The sequence below is a fragment of the Osmerus eperlanus genome, unplaced genomic scaffold (assembly GCF_963692335.1).
Source record: "Osmerus eperlanus unplaced genomic scaffold, fOsmEpe2.1 SCAFFOLD_125, whole genome shotgun sequence".
Classification (NCBI taxonomy): Eukaryota; Metazoa; Chordata; class Actinopteri; order Osmeriformes; family Osmeridae; genus Osmerus; species Osmerus eperlanus.
The window spans coordinates 1-21,316 of NW_026911955.1; the positions used below are offsets into that span (position 1 = coordinate 1).

The window sequence follows — 21,316 nt, forward strand, 5'->3', positions numbered from 1 at the left end:
TTTTCTTCATGAGATCTCTTCACTGGCTGGGGGGCAAGGGTCGTATGTGTGTGCACAGTCTGGTAACATCGACTCCTACCTCGGTTTACAACCCCGCCAGATCAGAGAAGGGTACAGCCCTCTTCCTGCGCTCCTAAACCCAGACAGACGTGGGCTTCTGAGGCCTCAGGAGAGACTCTGAGGAGACACTCTGAGGAGAGACTCTGAGGAGAGACTCTGATGGGAAAGAGACTCTGAGGAGAGAGACTCTGAGGAGAGAGACTCTGAGGAGAGAGACTCTGAGGAGAGAGACTCGGAGGAGAGACTCTGAGGAGAGACTCTGAGGAGAGACTCTGAGGAGAGAGACTCTGAGGAGAGAGACTCTGAGGAGAGAGGAAGCTGAACACAGCCGGTGCGTCTGACACAGCTCTCATAACTGGTATCGACGCAATCTAAGACCGGGCAGAAGAGAACCTGTCTTTGTGATGTTCCTGTGGCTTTCACAGGCTAATGCCAGTGTATTCTGGAGTCCACTTGCAATTTGCCTAAAAGCAAAAAAACCATATATATATATTTTTTTTTTATCCTGGTTTGGTCCATTAATAAAAAATGTACGCTTCTTGGATTCTCTTTATAAAAGAATAAAAGGTGTAAATAAAATATTAAGAGACAGAGATAAAAAAACAAAACAAAGAGGTGGTGAAAATAGATAGAGCTGACATTCCCCTCCCCTTTCTCCTTCTCTCTCTTGTTTTCTTTCTCTCTCTTTCTCCCTCTCTCTCTGTCTCTCCCTCTGTCTTTCTTTCTTTCTTTCTCTCCCTCTCTCCTGGGACGAGGTGGAGTCAGACCAGGACCAGAGTGATAGATCCATCATTCATTATTGATCCAGGTTGGTCATGGTACGACTGCCCGACCACGGACACTAACCACACTCCCTCTCTTCTCCACATTCCTCCCTCACGCCAACTGTCTTTCACAGCATGAACATCAACACAACACCCCTTTATTTACCATGCCTCCCTCTTTCCCCTCCCCCCCTCCCCCCAATCCCTACCACCTTGTTTTGCAACTCACTCTCTCTCTCTCTCTCTCTCTCTCCATCTGCACGATACTGCGATCTGTCTGTCTCTGTCGGTCTGTCTGTCTGTCTGTCTCTGTCTGTCTCTGTCTATCTGTCTGTCTGGGTCTGTCTGTCTCTGTCTGTCTATCTGTCTGTCTCTGTCTGTCTGTCTGTCTCTGTCTGTCTGCTTCGCTCCCTCCCTCCCCTCCCAGCTACAAATCCCAATCTGTTTACTACTGTCCCCCAGGCACGCTCACACAGGCTCCTCACTCCCTGCTCCTGTTACACATCTATATATACCAGATGATACAGCGCCCCGGTGCGCATCCATCCAGCTAGCCTAGCCAGCCCACGTCCCTTCTGTCTGATTGGCCCGGCTGCACGCTCGTTAGGGCTAATGGATGCCAAACCGGGCTGAGCCGAGCCGGGCTAGGCTGTGCTATATCTGTCCGATCTGGGCCGTATCATTAGTGATGCGTGAAGAGGCCTGGGGGGGAGGGTGTGTGTGTGTGTGTGTGTAGAGAGAGATCGCTACAGGGTTTCCGAGAGAGGCTGGCAGGGGTCTGGAGAAAGAGGAACAAGTGTCTGAATATAGCGGGCAGGGGGGGTTCACACCCAGCTTTACATCGCCGACACACACACACGGGCTGGTCCGGTGTGTGTGTGTGTGTAGTTGTGCGTGAGTAGGTGTGTGTGTGTGTGTAGACACAAGGTAAAAGGGAGAAATGAGCAGAGACGACTCCGGCTGAAGAAGAAACTACGCATCCGACAGGAACAGAGGGGAAACACAACCCTAACCCTCCTCACAGAGAACACACTAAAGCAACACGTCTGTGTGTGTGTGTGTGCGTGAAGGGACTGTGTGTGTGTGTGTGTGTGAAGCAGAGACGTGTCTGACAGCAGACGACCTCGCTCGTCCCAAACGTGTCCTGGCGTGTCAGGGACCCGGGAGCTTTGTCAACCCCTAGCCTGCAGCCCTGCAGCCCTGCAGCCCTGCTGGAGGGGAGAGGGGAGGAGGGGGGAGGCAGGGGGAGGAGGGGGGGAGGGGGGGGGGAGGAGGAGGGGGAAGCAGGGGGAGGGGAGGAGGGGGGAGGAGGAGGGGGAGGGGGAGGAGGGGAGAGGGGAGGAGGAGGGGGAAGCAGGGGGAGGGGAGGAGGGGGGGGAAGCAGGGGGAGGGGAGGAGGGGAGAGGGGAGGCAGGGGGAGGGGAGGAGGGGGGAGGAGGAGGGGGAGGGGAGGAGGGGAGAGGGGAGGAGGGGGGGAGGGGGGAGGCAGGGGGAGGGGAGGAGGGGGGAGGAGGAGGGGGAAGCAGGGGGAGGGGAGGAGGGGGGAGGCAGGGGGAGGGGAGGAAGCAGGGGGAGAGGAGGAGGGGGGAGGCAGGGGGAGGGGAGGAGGGGGGGAGGGGAGGACGGGGGGAGGCAGAATAATTCGATGTGCACAAGGACACCTCAGCCTCTGAACCCTGTAGCCCCAGAGATCTAGGGACTGGGTTCAGAGGCTGAGGGGGACTGGGTTCAGAGGCTGAGGGGGACTGGGTTCAGAGGCTGAGGGGGACTGGGTTCAGAGGCTGAGGGGGACTGGGTTCAGAGGCTGAGGGGGACTGGGTTCAGAGGTGTGTTTGTGAACGTTGAATCCTTCTGCCCCTCGCGTGGGGACCACAGATTTACATCAGCAGGCGGCAAGATCGTGTCACCGCACAGACCACTACCGAGTCACTTAATGCAGCGGTGTCAGATGACTGTGTGTGTGCGTGTGTGCATAGCACTAGGTGTTTGAAACAGGAGATAAACTGACGGTGTCCTTTCACAACAGTGAGGGATTGTTGCAGGTTAGGGCTGAAGTCGACAGTGAGATACATCCAGGCCGTAGTGGAGAGGCCACAGTAGCTTTGACTGAATGTGGAATCGTGTCTGGTTTTCAGTCAGGCCAATGCATTTCAGTGTCTTAGTGTCTGTATGTGTGTGTCTGTGCGTGTGTGTCTGTGTATGTGTCTGTGCGGGTGTGTGTCTGTGTGTGTACAAGGGAACCCATGCAGGTTTGAAAACCCGTCCAGGTTGGAGGACCTGCGGTCAGGACGAAGACACGGAAGAGCACACCTGGACCAGAGACTCACGACAGAGCCCTCCGTCTCCACGACAACAGACCCAGGAATACCCAACGATGTCATTCAGAATATTGAATTGAGTGGTAAGAAACAACATTTGAGTTCTGAGAGAGGAGACTGTGTGTACGGGAGAGGTTGCGTTTTTGCCCGGTAACAAGGTGAAGCGCAAGACTGGGAGTCAGGTGGCTGAGCGGTGAGGGAGTCGGGCTAGTAATCTGAAGGTTGCCAGTTCGATTCCCGGCTGTGCCAACTGACGTTGTGTCCTTGGGCAAGGCACTTCACCCTACTTGCCTCAGGGGGAATGTCCCTGTACTTACTGTAAGTCGCTCTGGATAAGAGCGTCTGCTAAATGACTAAATGTAAATGTAAGACTGGTGCAGCGTTTCTCAAACAGCGGTATGTGCGCCCCTACAGGTACGCAAGGGTACTACAGGGGGTAGCTGTAGGTCTCTAAACTAGCTGTAGGTCTCTGAGCTAGCTGGAGGTCTCTGAGCTAGCTGGAGGTATCTGAGCTAGCTAGAGGTCTCTGAGCTACCTGTAGGTCTCTGAGCTAGCTGTAAGTGTCTGAGCTAGCTGTAGGTCTCTGAGCTAGCTGTAGGTCTCTGAGCTAGCTGTAGTTCTCTGAGCTAGCTGTAGGTCTCTGACTTAGCTGTAGGTCTCTGAGCTACCTGTAGGTCTCTGAGCTAGCTGTAGGTCTCTGACTTAGCTGTAGGTCTCTGAGCTAGCTTCAGGTCTCTGAGCTAGCTGTAGGTCTCTTCGACCTGTTCAGCTTCATCAAACGACACAATCACAGAGGTTGACGGTTACACACACAGGCAGTGCACTTCACATCGGGGAAATCGTGGAGTCCTCCCTCCGTCCTCCCTCCTCTCCACAAGCATCTTCCACCTACTCCACCTCCTCACCAATTCCACACCCATCAGTTATCCAGAGCTTGGCTAAACAAAGAGCTCGAAGCTAGTTCATAGTCCTGAAGCAAGCAGGCTACAGGTGAACCTTACCGTTGCAACTTTAAGACGTGTTTGACAGTGACAAACAAACCACACGAACTCTAGCACGGAGATGAAGATGCGTCCTACCTGCTGGGATGTGGTTGAGCATAGAGTTCTTCAGGACCTCCAGGGGCTGGTCTTTACCGAGGAACCCATCTGCAGGAGAGAGAGAACATTCCACTTCAAATATGGTCTGCAACATGGAGACGACCTTCAGGCAACGTTCATCTGAGCGATCGACAGCCGTTGGGGTTAGAGAGCCAGCGACCGAGCGTCATCCTTCCTGCGTCTCTCCAGGTGGAGACTGTGGTCGTGGAGAACAGCCTCCCTGTCGCGGGAGGGAGCTTGAATCGGCCTATCACAGCAAGCTCATGCTTAGGGGCCACAGGCCTGGAGGCGACAGCCTGAGGCTGCTGTGTTCATCCCTGTGTGTGTGTGTTCAGCATGGATGTTGGGCTCGACTGATACTGGCTGTGCTCAGCATAGCAAGTGTGCGAGGTAGAAGGGGAGGCTGGGGATAGAGGGAGCAGGAGGAGAGAGCGGGAGGAGAGGAGGAGGGGGGGTGAGAAGGGGGGGAGAAGGTAGAAAGAACTCTCTTTGTGTAACAGCACATGCACGCACACACACACACACACACGAGTACACACACGGATACGTGAAAAAGAAAAAAAAACACACCTGGGAAAAAATACACAAATGTAGAGTGTCTGTCCCTGTTTTGTATGCAAGCATGCATGCTTGTGTGTGTGTGTAGTCTGTAATTATAGTGGCAACATGAAAAGGATTTTGTAGCTGCAGAGCCCTGGGAAGGCAAGGCTATAAATAGCTGTCCGGGGTGAGGGGGGGATGGAAGGAAGGAGGGGGAGATGGAAGGACAAGAAAAGAAATATTATGGTTGGAGGTGGGATGTGCGGGGGTGAAAACAGGAGTAAAACGACAGAAGGGAGGATAATGGAAGTAGAGAGAGGAGGAAGATGGAGAGATATAAGCAGAAGGAGAGAGGAGGAAGATGGAGAGATATAAGCAGAAGGAGAGAGGAGGAAGATGGAGAGATATAAGCAGAAGGAGAGAGAAGGAAGATGGAGAGATATAAGCAGAAGGAGAGTGGTCGGCACAGAACCACACACACACACACATGCTCATTGGGGGGGTGTTTGTGTAATAATAAAGCTTTTCTGCACAAACACACACACACACACTTTGGCTTTTGTGCGTTAGGTTAGGTTAAAGGTTTGTTGCACACACACACACACACACACACACACACACACACACACACACACACACACACACAGCGATAATGCTTTGTGCAGCCTAAAGGCAAAGAGGTGCACAAACACTAAATCTATTTTAAAAACCGAGATGAAAACCCAGCTTGAAATCTCTCTGGAGACCGGAGGAGAAGAAAGCAGGCTGGAGTCTTGCTGTGGCCGTCTATTTCTGTAACTGGTTCGTGCACGCGGACACAGACACACACGCCTGCTCGCGCACACACACACTCTGTAACTAACAAGGAGGAGATGCACTATGCATCGCTAATCTGGGTTTCTGTGAGCCTTGGCCACAAGGGAGTCAGATGGCTGAGCGGTTAGGAATTGGGCTATTAATCAGAAGGTTGCCGGTTCGATTCCTGGCTGCGTGTAATGACGTTGTGTCCTTGGGCAAGGCACTTCACCCTACTTGCCTCGGGTATAATGTCCCTGTACTTACTGTAAGTCGCTCTGGATAAGAGCGTCTGCTAAATGTAAATGTAAGAGCTACTTATATTCTGAGCTTGTTCCAAAGGGGCCAGTTTTTGTCCGTTTCTGTCAGGGATTCTCAAAAACGAGAACAAGTTAGTGATTCAACTTTGCGTAAAATCAAAGTCTAAACTTTCCTCCGAAAAGCAAGCACATTGCGAGCACACACTTAGGTTTACAAAACGTTTTTACAATGGGAACATTTCCATTGGAATCCATGTAACATAGAAATTAACATTAAAAACTGACAACAGCAATCTGCTTATTCAAGAAGCCCTCCAACATAATCAGTAACAGGTATTTAAAATCACGACCCAGGTGCACAATTGACAAGGTACAAGGCGAGAGAAACACTTTGTTTTATTAACATCTGCTGGATGGATCTGTGCAAAATCCCTTCTGGACAGTCTGCAGCAAAAGCTCAGAAAATTCAAATTACTGAGTAAATATTCTGAACAAAGGTGCCGCCCCCCCCCCCACACACACACCCAACAAACCACCCACACACACACACATTGGCCGGCAAGGCTACCTGCATCCCTGCTTACACATACAATCCATGCAAACCAACATCGGATTACATATCCCACATTGGCTATTCCATCCAAATAATGCAGATGTACGTCTCAACTTTGCAAGGGAAACAAGGACACACAGCCACAAATGTGTATCCTCTATCTCAAGGGCAATTATGTGTGTGTGTGTGTAGGGCCTGTTTTGCATGGCTTGTGTATAGATGCCACCTGTGTCAGGTGTAACATTACCCTGTATTTAGGTAATGATAGCTCAAGTTAAGTTTCTAGTCCGCAGTGTTTCTACACTGTGGCTTCTTAGCAAACTGACTTTGACTGTGTGGCCCATTAAGAGCTTGACCACAGTGAGAGAGTGAGGGGGAGGGAGGGAGAGAGGGAGGGGGGGGGGGAGGAGAGAACAGGCTATCAGAGTACAGGAAAAAGCAGAAATGAGGAGAGGGGAAGGAGGATATAAATAAGGAGAGAAAAATAGGATGAACGCACACCAACACACACACACAGCTCCAATCTCCAGGCAACGGCGATTCTGTCAATCTTCCCTGTAGATCCCTGGTCTGCCCCTCCCCCCCCCGGCACGCTCTTGTTCCTGCAGGCACAGAATCAGGAGGTGGACGGCTATAAATAGCTCCCGCTAGCCTCTGGCTAAGCCCCAGTCAGCCCGCGCTAACGAGGCTAGCGCTCATCACAACATGTTTGTTATGATCTGGCCTGGCCCGAACGCTGAATACGTAACCCCACTGCCATGGAGCTGAAGGCTGTTATGAGAGGCTGTTCTGTGAGGCTGTTCTGCCAGGCTGTTCTGCCAGGCTGTTCTGCGAGGCTGACCAAAACCCAGTGCTTCAGGTCGTCTCCACTGTGCATCAGCAACATCTTCTTGAGATTTGAAGTCTCAGCCCTTGCCGTGTGGAACTCTAGCAAACACACACAGGAAGGTCGCCCCCCCAATCTCATTACATTCAGAGTCCTTCCTCTCCCAGCGGCCACAAAAAACACAATAAAGAAAGAGTCAATTCCGCAGGATGGGGGCGTGGGGGAGGATTAACACCACGCGTCAAACGCACCTCTCCTTCCTCAGGTCCTTCCTGCGGGACACATATTTACTTCCTCAGGTCCCGCAACCCGCCCCCCCCCCCCCTCCGATGTCATGGCAACCCCATGGAGGATGGGGGACTCGTGACCCCAGCAGGGTGAACTCTGGCGTCCTGTCATGAAGGAACCTCCACTCTGGCAAGGCCGGGCCATGAATGACCTTTCACCCCCAAACCCCTCACACACATGTTACTCTGTAGACAAGGTTGAGGGATAACTGTTTGAGGCGTATAAAAGGAATCTTTTCTCCCCAGGGGCAAATTTCCAGTGTTTGTTCTCGCATAATCCTTTGATAAGCCAAAGACACAGTACAAGTGTTACATATTAAAATAAATATTGATATTACTTAAGTAATAATTAAATAAGAGTGTGTGGGCTTGTGTGAGTGTTGGCGTTTGCGTACGTTCAACAGACGATGCATCAGTAGATTCCTTCAAGTCTGAACAGTCAAACCAGATGATAACCCCCCTCCCCTCCTCCCCTCTCCCTCCCTCCCCTCCTCCCCTCTCCCTCCCCCTCCTCCCTCCACCCTCCCTCACCTCTACCCGCCCTCCCCCCCTCCCCTCTCCTCCTCCCTCCACCCCGTCCCCCCCTCTCTCCTCCTCCCCCCTCTTTCCAACCCGAACACAGCCAGACGGCTGCACGGAGAACGCCGTTGAGCGAGGTCGTTGTAAATGTGATTGCAAGCGACAGTTGGCTGGCAGGACACCGTGTATCCCGTCTCCCCCATCTGAGTGATCAAAGAGAGATGTCCCGTTCCCCTCTAATTGTCCCTCCCATGTCATTAGCTCCTTCTCCCTGCTCCGTTTGCTAATGCCGATTAAAAGACTGAGGCTGGACGGCCAGCGACAACCAGCTTCCCACAGAGCCTGGCCAACTCAGGAGTGCCTGGGGACCTGGCCGGGCGGACAGGACACTGATACGGGCCTTCGCAGACCACAGCCCGTGTGTGGGGAGTCAGGTGGCTGAGCGGTTAGGGAATCAGGCTAGTAATAAGAAGGTTGCCGGTTCGATCCCCGGCTTTGCAGAATGACGTTGTGTCCTTGGGCAAGGCACTTCACCCTACTTGCCTCGGAAGGAATGTCCCTGTACTTACTGTAAGTCGCTCTGGACAAGAGCGTCTGCTAAATGACTAAATGTAAATGTGTGTGTGTATGTATTTGAGTGTGTGTGCGAGATAGTGGTCTCTTTGAGAGAGCAGCAGATCACTATGAAGCATCTTGTCGCCGTGGGAGACGATGGAGGGCGGGGCCTCCAGGGCCTCGCAAGCACCCGTTGGCCGCGCTGGCTCCAGACAGACCCAGGGGCGTCCGAGCCCGGCCGCTACAGGCCCTCACAGAGACCAGACAGACCCGGGGGCGTCCGAGCCCGGCCGCTACAGGCCCTCACAGAGACCAGACACTTCCTCTCAACGCAGCGTTCCCATTCGCTGGTCAGCTAGCTGCATGCTTCATTCAACACTGTCGGAGTCCACATTTGTCGCAACACAAGATATTATGTCATAGAGAGAGGGGCAGAGAGAGATAGATCCATCTCTTCCTCTCCTCCTTCCATCTCTGCCTCTCCTCCCTCCATCTCTTCCTCTCCTCCCTCCATCTCTTCCTCTTCTCCTCTCATCTTTCCCTCTCCCTCCATCTTTCCCTCCATCTCCCCCTTCCATCTCTCCCATTAGTTGTGCTTCTCATTCGGAGAGAACAGACTAAGGGTACAGAATGAGGAGAGAGACAGGTGCATAGTTATTAGTTCTGTGTGAGGCTGAGAGTGTGTGTGTGTGTGTGTGGCAGAGTGTGTGTGTGTGGCAGAGAGTGTGTGTGGCAGAGTGTGAGAATGCCTGGGAGTGTTCTTATTTATGTCTCCCTATCCCTGTGTCACTCCTATCTGCATTTCTGGGACTGCATCGGTTGTCTACGCACGTATGTGTGTGTGTGAGAGAGTGTGTGTGTGTGCGTGAGTGTGCTCTCTGTGCCAAGCTATCCCTTGTGTCACCCTGCTTATGTCAGAATCAGACCTCACCCGCTTGCTTCCACTCCTCACCCCCTCACCCCCTCACCTCCTCACCCGCTTGATTTCAGTTCACAAATCCATCAAAAAGAAATCCATGTTTAAAATGGAAAGGAAAATGACGGTACAGTATACAACCTTGCTCAGCCTTGACTGGTCTTATCTTATCTACAGGATAATTATCCTAAGTCGTAAATATACATTATAGTATCACAGCGTAATAAGCTGTTGACTGGGCTGTATAAAGCTGGAAATATTTTAGTGCCAACCTAGATTTCGAATGTCAAGGTATTCGAGGAAAAACGATTTGTATGTTGAGTTCAGGGGTTGGCACATAAAAGCGCTAGCTAACACACACGAATCACAACAGAACGCAACAATAACTTGGGTAGAGCAGGTGAGTTAGACGTTTACACTCTGTCTGCCTAGAATGGTCATACTTCACAAATAAAGCCCTCACCATTTTTTCTTCTTGGAAAACTGTGTCTAATCCCACCATTCACAAATTGCTCACTACATCGCTACACAGTGGAGTGTGTGTGTTAGCAATGAGTCAGGTGTAGTTTCAGTTAGGGTTGGATATTCCTGAAAACCCTCTCAACTTCCATGTCATTCAGAAACACACACACCACACACACACACACACACCAGACACACCACACCAACACACACACACCACATTTTGGGCCTCTTATCCAAACGTCCACATGCAGCACGGCCTTTCAAGTACAGGGAACTGATAAGCGTGTCATCTGTGACCACAGAGGCCCTCCGCTAACCCTCCTGGGCCGACAACCATGACGAGGTTGTGGTGTGACTGACGAGACTCCCTAGGAACCAAAGAGCTGGAAGTCTGACTAGAAAAAGTGCATCCCAACAGCGCAATAGTGCTCGAACTGAAATCCGGGACGAACATGACGATTCAGCATATTGCACCACGCAATTCAAAAGGCTGAAGTGTCAGCGCTAGATCAACGCTAATCATCAATGTAGAACAAGAATCAAGCGCTAATATGCTATATCTCCCCATGCATTGTCACATGTTCAGTCATATCTGTTTGCTGATAAACTCATAAAGATTGAAGAAATACCCCGGCTTTCTTTTCCAAGAAATCTATATTGGACTCTTGTGTTTCACTTTTCTCAGAAACTACCTTGTAATGTTTAATCTAGCCTGCTATCCCATAAACCTAAATATACTACCAGGAAACAAGCACAAAGATGTACAAGTTCAGAACAAAGTTATATTGACCTCATAAAACAAGGAAATCACTCACTAAAGAAATCAATTAATTTTGATTTGTAACCCCCCAAAAATTTAAAAAAATTAAACACTTACATTCCCAGTTAGCTGAGAGGGCCGTGCCTTGTGTGAAAGTGTTCATTGAAAGCCCACCTTGAGTCAGGCTGTGTATAGATGTGTGTATAGATGTGCGTATACATTTACATTTAGTCATTTAGCAGACGCTCTTATCCAGAGCGACTTACAGTAAGTACAGGGACATTCCCTCGAGGCAAGTAGGGTGAAGTGCCTTGCCTAAGGACACAACGTCATTTGACACAGCCTGGAATCGAACCAGCGACCTTCTGATTACTAGCCCGATTCTCTAACCGCTCAGCCACCTGACTCCCGTATAGATGCTGCAGGTAGAATGGTGTCTATTGAAAGGTGTTGAGCTTCGTCCTTAATACTGGACTGATGTAACTACATAATGAGCTTGGCCTTCTTACAGCAGTGTGGCACACAGCTCATAGTACCTGACACCACAGCAGGGGTTTGGGGACGGGGACGGGGGTGGAGGTCCTGGTCAGACCATGAGAAACTCAGGGCCATATCTCTCTACCTGCTAGCGTCGGCCTGCCACTTTACCATTTTCTGGATCAACACTGCTGAAACATCCACCGCTGCAAACGCACGTTTTTTTCACTTGGAGCAAAGCAGCGAACAGACTAGACGGAGCCCTCCATGTTTCTCACACACACACACACACACACATCATGTACTCATTGGTCATCCTTGAGCCAGTGATACTCGCGATGAGGCATGGATATGGAAGGGTTACCTCGCTGCTTCGGGAGGGTCAGCGGTAACCGTGGCGACGGTATTTACAGTACACACATCTCCCCGCGCATCGAGTCAACACGATGGTCACATGACCTCCGTCTCTGGTAGCAAGATCAGGACAAAGGCCAGTTCCCGCCGTCACACACGTCACCGTGGAGACGGCCTCTCGTTACAACACCAGGAAATGGGATATAGAGCAGTCACACGCTGCGTAGGGATTGTCTGACGACCGCCCGGTTCCTCATCAACACGGACACATCGAGGTCGTCGGCTCTACTCGACTCGTGTGTGATCGCGGTCTGTAGCACGCGGATAAGCTGACAGTGAAAGGTTTACCTGAGTGACTTTGCGAGGTCATCGTTGACGAGTCGACAGTCAGGAGGATCCACGGAGTTGGCTGACTACGTCAAAATAAGGAGGTGGAATTTCTCTGTGCGTGTGCAAGCGTGTTCTCTTGATACAGGGACAGGTTTCTGTACTTGTACAGAATATACACGCTTTAAGAGACAGGCACAGGGGCTGTGGGTATGGATAAGTAGATGGGCCTACTGGGTTTGGCCAAGGTTGTAAATCCACACTCTCTCTCTGGTTGTCATTGGAAACCGGCCTTCCAACAGGCCCTCCTATTGGTTAGCTCATCCACTATAAACCAATCCCCATGAGGTTTCACTTCGGTTAATCCAATCAAAGATGTCCTCTTCCACTTTCACCAGTCTGGAAAAGAGAGAGAGAGAGAGAGAGAGAGAGAGAGAGAGAGAGAGAGAGAGAGAGAGAGAGAGAGAGAGAGAGAGAGAGAGAGAGAGAGAGAGAGAGAGAGAGAGAGAGAGAGAGAGAGAGAGAGAGAGAGAGACAGAGAGAGAGAGAGAGAGAGAGAGAGAGAAACAGGGAGTGAGAAAAATAAGTCTTGAAAACTTAAACGTGAGGTTAGGCTCATTGTGAGGTGTTTCAACTACAGTGTAAAGGACAAAACCATCAGGAGGGGAGGGGGAGGAGAGGGGGGAGGAGAGGGGGAGGAGGATACTGGCCTGAGGACAGGGGGGAGTGGGTGTGCATGCGAGCGTGTGTGCGTGAGGGCGTCTCCTCAGGACAGCGGAGCAGACAGTAAAGCCTTGGGACAAATCACCAAAAGTCGGTCACAGCACACAATCGCACTCGCGCTTTGTGATGAAGCTGTGCATGTCCTATGGGGCACACCCCTGGGGTACGGCGCTACACTACCCTCCCTGAGCTGGGGGTCTTGGGGCCTTGATGGTGTGTTAGTGTGTGTGTGTGTGTGTGTGTGTGTAAACCCATTGTCCCCAAACTGTGCATGGGTGAAAGATTGGAGGAGACAAGCCCCGCAGCCGAGATCGAGAAACACTCTAGATTACTGACCAAAATATCTACCTTTCTCGTCTCAACATAAATAATCGTTACCAACGTTTAAATATTGTATTACCTCAAACGTACACATTTAGACAGCACACGTTGAAATGCATGTTTTCCTACAGCTTCCGTATCTACACTTGCATTAATAACGGCGCCAATGTAAAATTGAAAGGGTACTGGAACAGCGCGGCAACAGCCGTATGCCCCTCCATTCACAAAAATGTTGACGCATAGACAACCATACCACCGCCCATTCACATACACATCACTTTCTATGCCATAGCTCCTTTAAATAGTCGAATTATCGAAATGATCGAAATATATGACACAAAAATGTATGCTGAATACACTTTATTGGGGATAATGGGCTAAACCCTTCCCTGTTCTAAAAATAGCTCGAGAACAAATCGAGGCGTATCAGCCAGCTTGAGCATATCAAACCAGATAAGTATTAATCTCCCACACACTTCTCGACGATTCTGGCGAGATGTAGCTGTATCACTAGATGTATTACACATTCATAGCACAAAAGAAAAGGCAAATATATAATGTAATTTGTAGGTTTCAAGCTCCCGTAACGCTACCAGCTCAACTGGAAACTTCAGCAGACATTGTTTTGATAGGATTGTCCCCGCGCCCGTGATCAACGCATCAATGCCCAAGATACCTCAGTATTATACGCGCATCTAAACAAGCAAAGATGTTGGATGGCCAGAATATATACTTACCAAAATTATCATAAAGCCAGATTGTGTCCCGACAATGTCGCAGAATCAATGTCTTTTTCATTGAGAAGTCTACAGGACGAAAAAATCATTTTCTGACAGATTCCGCCATACTGGATTTTGGTAACAACGTCACGTGTCGCTCCCCTGCATACATCCTAGTATTAAGAGGCGGGGTTTGAAATCAATAAAATTGTCCCAATGTTGCTACTGTGAAGCCGATAATAGTTTCAACACTAGCGTAATCTATAGTAAGCCTACCATTAAATGTATGTCTCTATATATTGCCGACTTGTTCATGTATTTATTTACGCCTAAGTTGATACCTAATATGGGCGTGTCTCATTGTAAACGTCCATTGATTAAAATCATTGGACCGGTTAAAAATACTGTAAGTGCCAACGTGTTTACAAATATAATTGTTTTGAAATTGCCATTGACTATGACCAGATATGCAGTGTAAAGGGGAGCGTCAATTATTAGAGGACTAAAAATCGATCTCTCATAAACGCATACAATATAGCAGTGTTCCACTCCATGTTCTATTTTCAATGAGGTATATCCATACCAACGCACAGATTATTATTAGTATTGTATACCCTTTCACAACATTGGTAGCAGCCGCGAAACAGATGCATTTATCCAATTCAAGCTTATTGCTGCAATATGAAAATCTCCTCCCTTGTGTCTTCTGCTGCGTAATGCAATAGCATTTATTTCCATAACTTTATTTGATTTAATATCTCAGCCACCCAAAGACAAAACAATAGGAGTATTCTGACTAAATGAGCAACAAGACCAACATATAATATTTATATACGTATAGAATATTCTTCAGAGGAGAGATAACTGGAGATTCATGTTCACATGATTGTATGATTAACAGCATAAATTACTTTATCCTTGGTGCGCCAGTAATGACAGCGCTGTCAGCTCGGTGTCAGTTAATAAAAAATAATGAAATATTATGTGCTCTACAGATGTATTTGTTCAGGGTAATTATTCCTCCATAGCTGTTTCGTTTCTATGAGAAAGGTTGATAGGCCTACTTAAAACCCTAGCCATGCAGGTTACGGGAAGAAAATAAAATAACTTTTATTTTCATCTTTATAACAAATTTTCAAATCACTTCCTTACTGCTTTCATCGGTTGAACAGCTGTACATCTTTAAGTGAAGTTATCACATGAAGCAGGAACCATCTTCTACCTTGTTCACACTGACTGGCAAGACTGAGCCAGTCAAAATAAACAAAGGACATTTGGACTCAACCAGATTAGTATTTGCAATAAGTAATTCATCTAAAATGAGAGCTTTACAAATGGTCCTTCACAACTAAAAACGATATTTAAAACTAGTACGTTTCGGCATGGAGACTTTGGAAAGTTTAAGAAGGCTGAATATAAAACAGTCCACAGTGAAGTGTTAAAATGGTAATAAAGAGAGGTCATTAAAGAAAAGGCAGTGAGAAGCTAATACAGAACAGCCAGCTAGTCCATCACAGACTCCCATGCTGTAGAAAGTAATTACCTTTCACAGAAGAACAGTTTCCAGGCCTTATTAATAGTGTGTGTGTGTGTGTGTGTGTGTGTGTGTGTGTGTGTGTGTGTTTGTTATAACAGCTCCCCAGAGTGTTCTGATTTTTTTTGCCATAGCGTTTAGTAATGAATTGACATCAGTTGTTATGACTGGTACTGGCGTCTGTTATGTCATCCTTATGACAGCTTAATGAAGCCCACCTGGTGTGCACTTACACTATGTCTGAGAAACACCACACACAGAGATGAACGTTCGTGTTTTACAGCATCAAATGGGATGAGGCTCTGTGAAACAATGTAATGTTCTTACCTTTGAGAAAACAGGCATAATCAACCAAACTACTTCCGTCACAAACACACAATCTACGCAATTTTTTCCTCCTAAACCTAACAGGAACACGGAGAATCGCAAAGAACAACATTTGGAAACATTTAGCCGGTGTTAGGCTGTGGTCAGCCTCACATCATGATGTAGTTGTGTTTGTTCCAGGCAGGGTATATGGAGTGTTTGGCAGTCAGCGAGACCTAGTTGGGCCCCATGCCTCGAGCCCGTCTCTGCCAGGATCAAAGAAACAGGAGCCGTCAGAAATTGAGCCCAGACCATGCAACAGAGGGCTGTAAAAGCTCACACAGAAACATGCACGTTCAATGGTTATTAACATTAACACAATAGAGAGAGAGAGAGAAAGCGAGAGAGAGATAAACTTATAGTAAGTAAGTACATTTATTTATAAAGAACACTAACACAGTAAGGCTGAACGAGGTGCCGAACAAAAGCACAAAGACACCATAAAATACATACTAAAAACAAAATACAAACAGTCAATAACAGTAAAATAAGTAACATTACAACTGAAGAGGTAGTGGGAAACGCTAGTGCATATAATTGCGTTTTAAGTTTAGATTTAAAAACAGACAATGAAAGGAGCCTGCCTGATAGAAAGGAGAAGTTGATGCCAGCGTCTTGACACACGTTAGCCTGTAGCGCCACAGGGTGGTATAATAAGGAATTACGCCAGGTGTTCATCCAATGGTTATTAAGCTGGTAAAGTAAATTATGACAATACGCCTTACAATACGGCGTTATTATATCTAAGGCACAATTTCAATGACACGTTCCTTGTTTTTGAGAAACGAAAGCTCCGTTAATTTAAATCGTAACATGCACGCCCTCGCCCTCTGTTGGGTAAAAATGAAAGATGACGTAATTTAAATTCCTTCAGTATAAACAACATCCGGTTGATGGTTAGCTAGCTAGCCTCCATAACTAGCCTCGCTGAGATTATTATAATCAGTGCCCCAGGGGTCAGGTTTTATACTTGGTTGGATCATAAGAAAAGCGACGTTGGCTCAAGTAAGACAATTGACTGCATGTAGCTTTACAAGCTAGCAAGGCTGTCTACCCAACGTAGTGCTCACGTGAACTATTAGGCTAAGAGCTAGCGAGCTAGCAGTCTAGTTAGCTTCCTGTCAAAATGTAGATAGCTCCAATTCTTCAAGCCATCGATTTACAATACAATTTCGGTTCTAATTAGTGCCAAAAGTTTTAAATACATAAATGTCTGTGTTAACGTCTCTCCAGATGTGAGCGCCATGAGTAACAGCCACAGTCTACGACCCCCGACGTCTGTGTCGGAGATAGATCACCTGCACCTTCTGTCTGAACACCTGGGCACTCTGGTGTCTAGCGAGGAGTACAGCGATGTCACCTTCCTGGTGGAGGGTAAACGCTTCCCGGCCCACCGGGTTATCCTGGCCTCTCGGTGCCAGTACTTCAGGTAAGTTTTTCCGTCAACGTCGAGACAAGGAACGTGTCCATGGTTAGCCTATACTCAGTTGATGAGCTGTTTCAGGCGTAGCTAGGCTAGTCGTCTTTCAATCTTGGGCTTTTATAAACAGAAGCCCTCTTTCCTCCCTCCTCAGAGCCATGCTATATAACGGGATGAAGGAGTCCCAGCCTCAAGCGGAGGTACACCTGCAGGACACCCAGGCAGAAGCCTTCTCCATGCTCCTCCAGTACCTGTACACAGGCCGGGCCAGCCTCACCTCAGCCCGGCAGGACGTCCTGCTGGACTTCCTGGGCCTGGCTCACCGCTACGGCCTCCAGCCACTGGAGGACTCCACCTGCGAGTTCCTCCGCACGGCGCTCCACACCCAGAACGTGTGCCTGGTGTACGACGTGGCCAGCCTGTACTGCCTCCAGGGCCTGTCACAGGCCTGCTGCTCATACATGGACAACCAGGCCCCAGAGGTGCTGGCGTCCGACGGCTTCATCTCCCTCTCTAAGGTAGCGCCCCCTCCTAACAACATAGGCTTGTTATAGAGATTATAATGTACTTTTTACGATATAAAAAAAAAAGAACAAGTTATTAAATGGACTTGAATTGGTCTATCACTCGTAAAGAGGGATGATAAGGCCTCCGGTCATCTTTGTAATCTGTTTGTTAAATTGACTTGCTATAATTGAGTTGTCATTTCTCTCTCTCTCTCTCTCTCTCTCTCTCTCTCTCTCTCTCTCTCTCTCTCTCTCTCTCTCTCTCTCTCTCTCTCTCTCTCTCTCTCCTCTCTCTCTCTCTCTCTCTCTCTCTTTCTCTCCTCTCTCTCCTCTCTCTCTCTGTCTCTCTCTCTCTCTCTCGTGTGCAGACAGCCCTCCTTGCCGTGGTACAGAGGGATTCCTTTGCCTCCACCGAGAGGGAGATCTTCCAGGCTCTCTGCCGCTGGTGTCGCCACAACGACGACGACCCGGCCGCCACGCAGGAAGTGATGTCGGCGGTGCGTCTGCCGCTGATGAGCCTGGCTGAGATGCTGAACGTGGTGCGCCCCTCCGGCCTGCTGAGCCCAGACCACCTGCTGGACGCCATCCAGACCCGCTCCGAGAGCCGGGACATGGACCTCAACTACCGCGGCATGCTCAGTCAGTCTGTCACACACACACACACACTCACTCTTACATACACACACACACACACTCTTACACACACACACACACACACACTCACTCTTACACACACACACACACACACACACACACACTCACTCTTACACACCCACACACACACACACACACACTCAGCAGGGAAACATCTAGAACATGCAGGACGGAGGGTCCTTGAGCCCCAGGGTTGAAGACCGCAGGTGTAAGGGAACACATTCACCATGGTTGTAATGCCGCTGTAATCCTGCCCCCCCCGCTGCAGTCCCCGAGGAGAACATCGCCACCATGAAGCACGGTGCCCAGGCAGTGAAGGGGGAACTGAAGTCTGCCCTGCTGGACGGAGACACCCAGAACTACGACCTGGACCACGGCTTCTCCAGGCACCCCATCGAGGAGGAGGGCCACAGCAGGTCGGGCCTCCAGATCAAGCTGGGCCAGCCCTCCATCATCAACCACGTCCGTCTGTTGCTGTGGGACCGCGACAGCCGGTAGGTAGCCAATCACGTCGGCGCGAGCCCATCAACGGCGCATGCTGATTGGCGGGAGGGGTGGAGGGGAGGTGAGAGACAGAGGGACTCTGGATGGCGCGACGCGTTAGACGGGATGTGTGACGCCGTCTCTGTTGGTCCTGAACCAGGTCGTACTCCTACTATGTGGAGGTGTCCATGGATGAGCTGGACTGGGTGCGTGTGGTGGACCACTCCAAGTTCCTGTGTCGTTCCTGGCAGGAGCTCTTCTTTCAGGCACGCGTGTGCAGGTACAGAGCTTGCGCAACATCCGTGAAGGAGTGTGGCCATGGTAACGGGCCGTGCTCCGTCTGTCAGTAGTGTCGGTCGGTGGCTGTACCCAAAACTAGACACTTACAGTCTCATGAAAAGGTGCTACGTAGAAAAGTCATCCATTCTTCTGAGATTAGAGATTTGCAGTGGTTCCCACAGAATGTGATTATATATATATATATTAAAATAGAAAGTTGATTGGATTGTTTGCTCACCCTGTGTGTGTCTCCTAGGTATGTGCGTGTGGTCGGAACCCACAACACGGTCAACAAGGTGTTCCACCTGGTGGCCTTTGAGTGCATGTTCACAGAGAAGCCCTACACGCTGGAGCAAGGCCTGCTGGGTAAAGAGCTTATGAAGCCTCAGGTTAACATACCTAGCAGTGACAGTTGGGTTATTTTTCTCTTCTGACTAGTATCGCTGTTTATTTTGTCTCTTCTTTTCCTACCTCCTGTTGCACCGCTCTCCATGACCCCCCCATCCCTCCAATCCCCCACGCCCCCACGCCCCTCCCTCCCCCACGCCCCCCCATCCCTCCACGCCCCTCCCTCCTCCACGCCCCTCCCTCCCCCACGCCCCCCCATCCCTCCACATCCCCCCATCCCCCCATCCCTCCACACCCCCCCATCCCTCCACACCCCTCCCTCCCCCACACCCCCCCCATCCCTCCACACCCCCCCATCCCTCCACGCCCCCCCATCCCTCCACGCCCCTCCCTCCTCCACGCCCCTCCCTCCCCCACGCCCCCCCATCCCTCCACACCCCCCCATCCCTCCACACCCCTCCCTCCCCCACACACCCCCACCCCTCCACGCCCCCCCATCCCCATCAGTCCCTAGCCGGAACGTTGCCACCATCGCTTGTGGTGCCACCGTGTTCGAGGGCGTGAGCCGGAGTCGGAACGCCCTTCTTAACGGGGACACGTCCAACTACGACTGGGACTCGGGCTACACCTGCCACCAGCTGGGGTCTGGGGCCATCGTCATCCAGCTGGCCCAGCCCTACATGGTGGGCTCCATCAGGTACCACGCCACGGGGGTTAAACGGTGGAAAAGCTGTTTTGTTTTTGTTATTTCATCACAGGCTCTGTTTCTGTCTTGGTGGTGTGTGTGTCATCTGAATAGTCTGCTACTCTGGGACTGTGACAATCGCAGCTACAGTTACTACATTGAGGTTTCCACCAATCAGCAGCAGTGGACCAAGGTGGTGGACCGAACCAAGCTTGCTTGCAGGTAGGGGTGCACGCCTCGTAAGGCTTCCTGGATTTAGACCTGGGCCAAAATTAATTCCTGGGCTGAACCAAGAAAGCTCTTTTGAATTCTAAATCCAGTAGCTTCAGCTGATCTAAGGTACCGTGTGTGTGTGTGTGTGTGTGTGTGTGTCTACCTGAAAAGATCCTGGCAAACACTGCTGTTTGACAAACAGCCTGCCTCTTTCATCCGCATTGTGGGAACACACAACACAGCCAATGAGGTGAGAAAGAACGCAAAGGCCGTCACAGCAGTCTCATCACATTACTGCTGACCACACTCTAATCAAGATCCCTCTCTGTCTGTCTCTCTCTCTGACACTCTCTCTATGTCTCTCTCTCTCTCTGACACTCTCTCTGACACTCTCTCTCTCTCTCTCTCTCTCTCTCTCTCTCTCTCTCTCTCTCTCTCTCTCTCTCTGACACTCTCTCTGACACTCTCTCTATGTCTCTCTCTCTCCCTCTGACACTCTCTCTATGTCTCTCTCTCTCTCTGACTCTCTCTCTCTCTCTCTCTGTCTCTCTCTCTCTCTCTGTGTCTCTCTGTGTCTCTCTCTCATCTCCAGGTGTTCCATTGTGTCCATGTTGAATGTCCTGCACAGCTGTATTCAGAGGTCAAAGAAGGAAGTCCAGGATCTGACCTGCCTGGCTCAGACTCCAAGTCCCAGCATGCCCTGCCCGTCACGCAGCCTGCTCGCCCTTCCTCCTCCTCCTCGCTCTCCCCGCCACAGGGAGGGGGGGTTTGAGTTCATGTGCACTTCCATGCTCACGGTGGGAAGTGAAGGACGAGGATCAGAGCCTCTCATGACCTGTATCACACCCCCTCACCTGTACTTCCCCCCAAGTACTCCATATGCTGCTCCAAATAATATAAATAAATCTCTATATTTATAATAAACAACGTTGTCAATGATTAAGGTGCTGGATGTAATGTTGAATAAATGAATGAATGAAGGAGGAGGATGGCGAGGTGACAGTGTCTGGGTGATGTCTTGTAGCTGTACCCCAAGCAGTTGGACTTACTGGGTGTTAACCAGGCTAAGATGAATAAATACCGTGGCGGTTTATGTGTTCGATCTATATTACCGCCCGACTTGATACCGTGCCACAAGCTCTATCTCACTTAGCAATGTTTACATAAAAACATTAAGACATCTCCTACA

General features: G+C 49.9%; 1 protein-coding gene and 1 long non-coding RNA gene across 2 annotated transcripts; one reads left to right on the plus strand and one right to left on the minus strand.

Moving 5' to 3' along the window:
• Window positions 1-4,221: 4,221 nt before the first annotated feature.
• Window positions 4,222-13,797, minus strand: LOC134016825 (uncharacterized). The gene is made up of 3 exons (XR_009929651.1): window positions 13,658-13,797; window positions 11,898-12,275; window positions 4,222-4,290 (listed from the first exon to the last, which is right to left on the minus strand). It is a non-coding gene; the product is annotated as an uncharacterized LOC134016825 (long non-coding RNA).
• Window positions 13,798-16,388: 2,591 nt separating this feature from the next.
• Window positions 16,389-21,056, plus strand: LOC134016827 (BTB/POZ domain-containing protein 9-like). Its single transcript, XM_062456110.1, has 11 exons — window positions 16,389-16,544; window positions 16,773-16,968; window positions 17,114-17,477; window positions 17,834-18,104; window positions 18,388-18,613; window positions 18,763-18,882; window positions 19,138-19,247; window positions 19,737-19,926; window positions 20,029-20,136; window positions 20,299-20,377; window positions 20,720-21,056. The coding sequence occupies exons 2-11, from the start codon at window positions 16,784-16,786 to the stop codon at window positions 20,897-20,899; spliced, it is 1,833 nt and encodes a 610-aa protein (XP_062312094.1). The 5' UTR covers window positions 16,389-16,544; window positions 16,773-16,783; the 3' UTR covers window positions 20,900-21,056.
• Window positions 21,057-21,316: the final 260 nt, after the last annotated feature.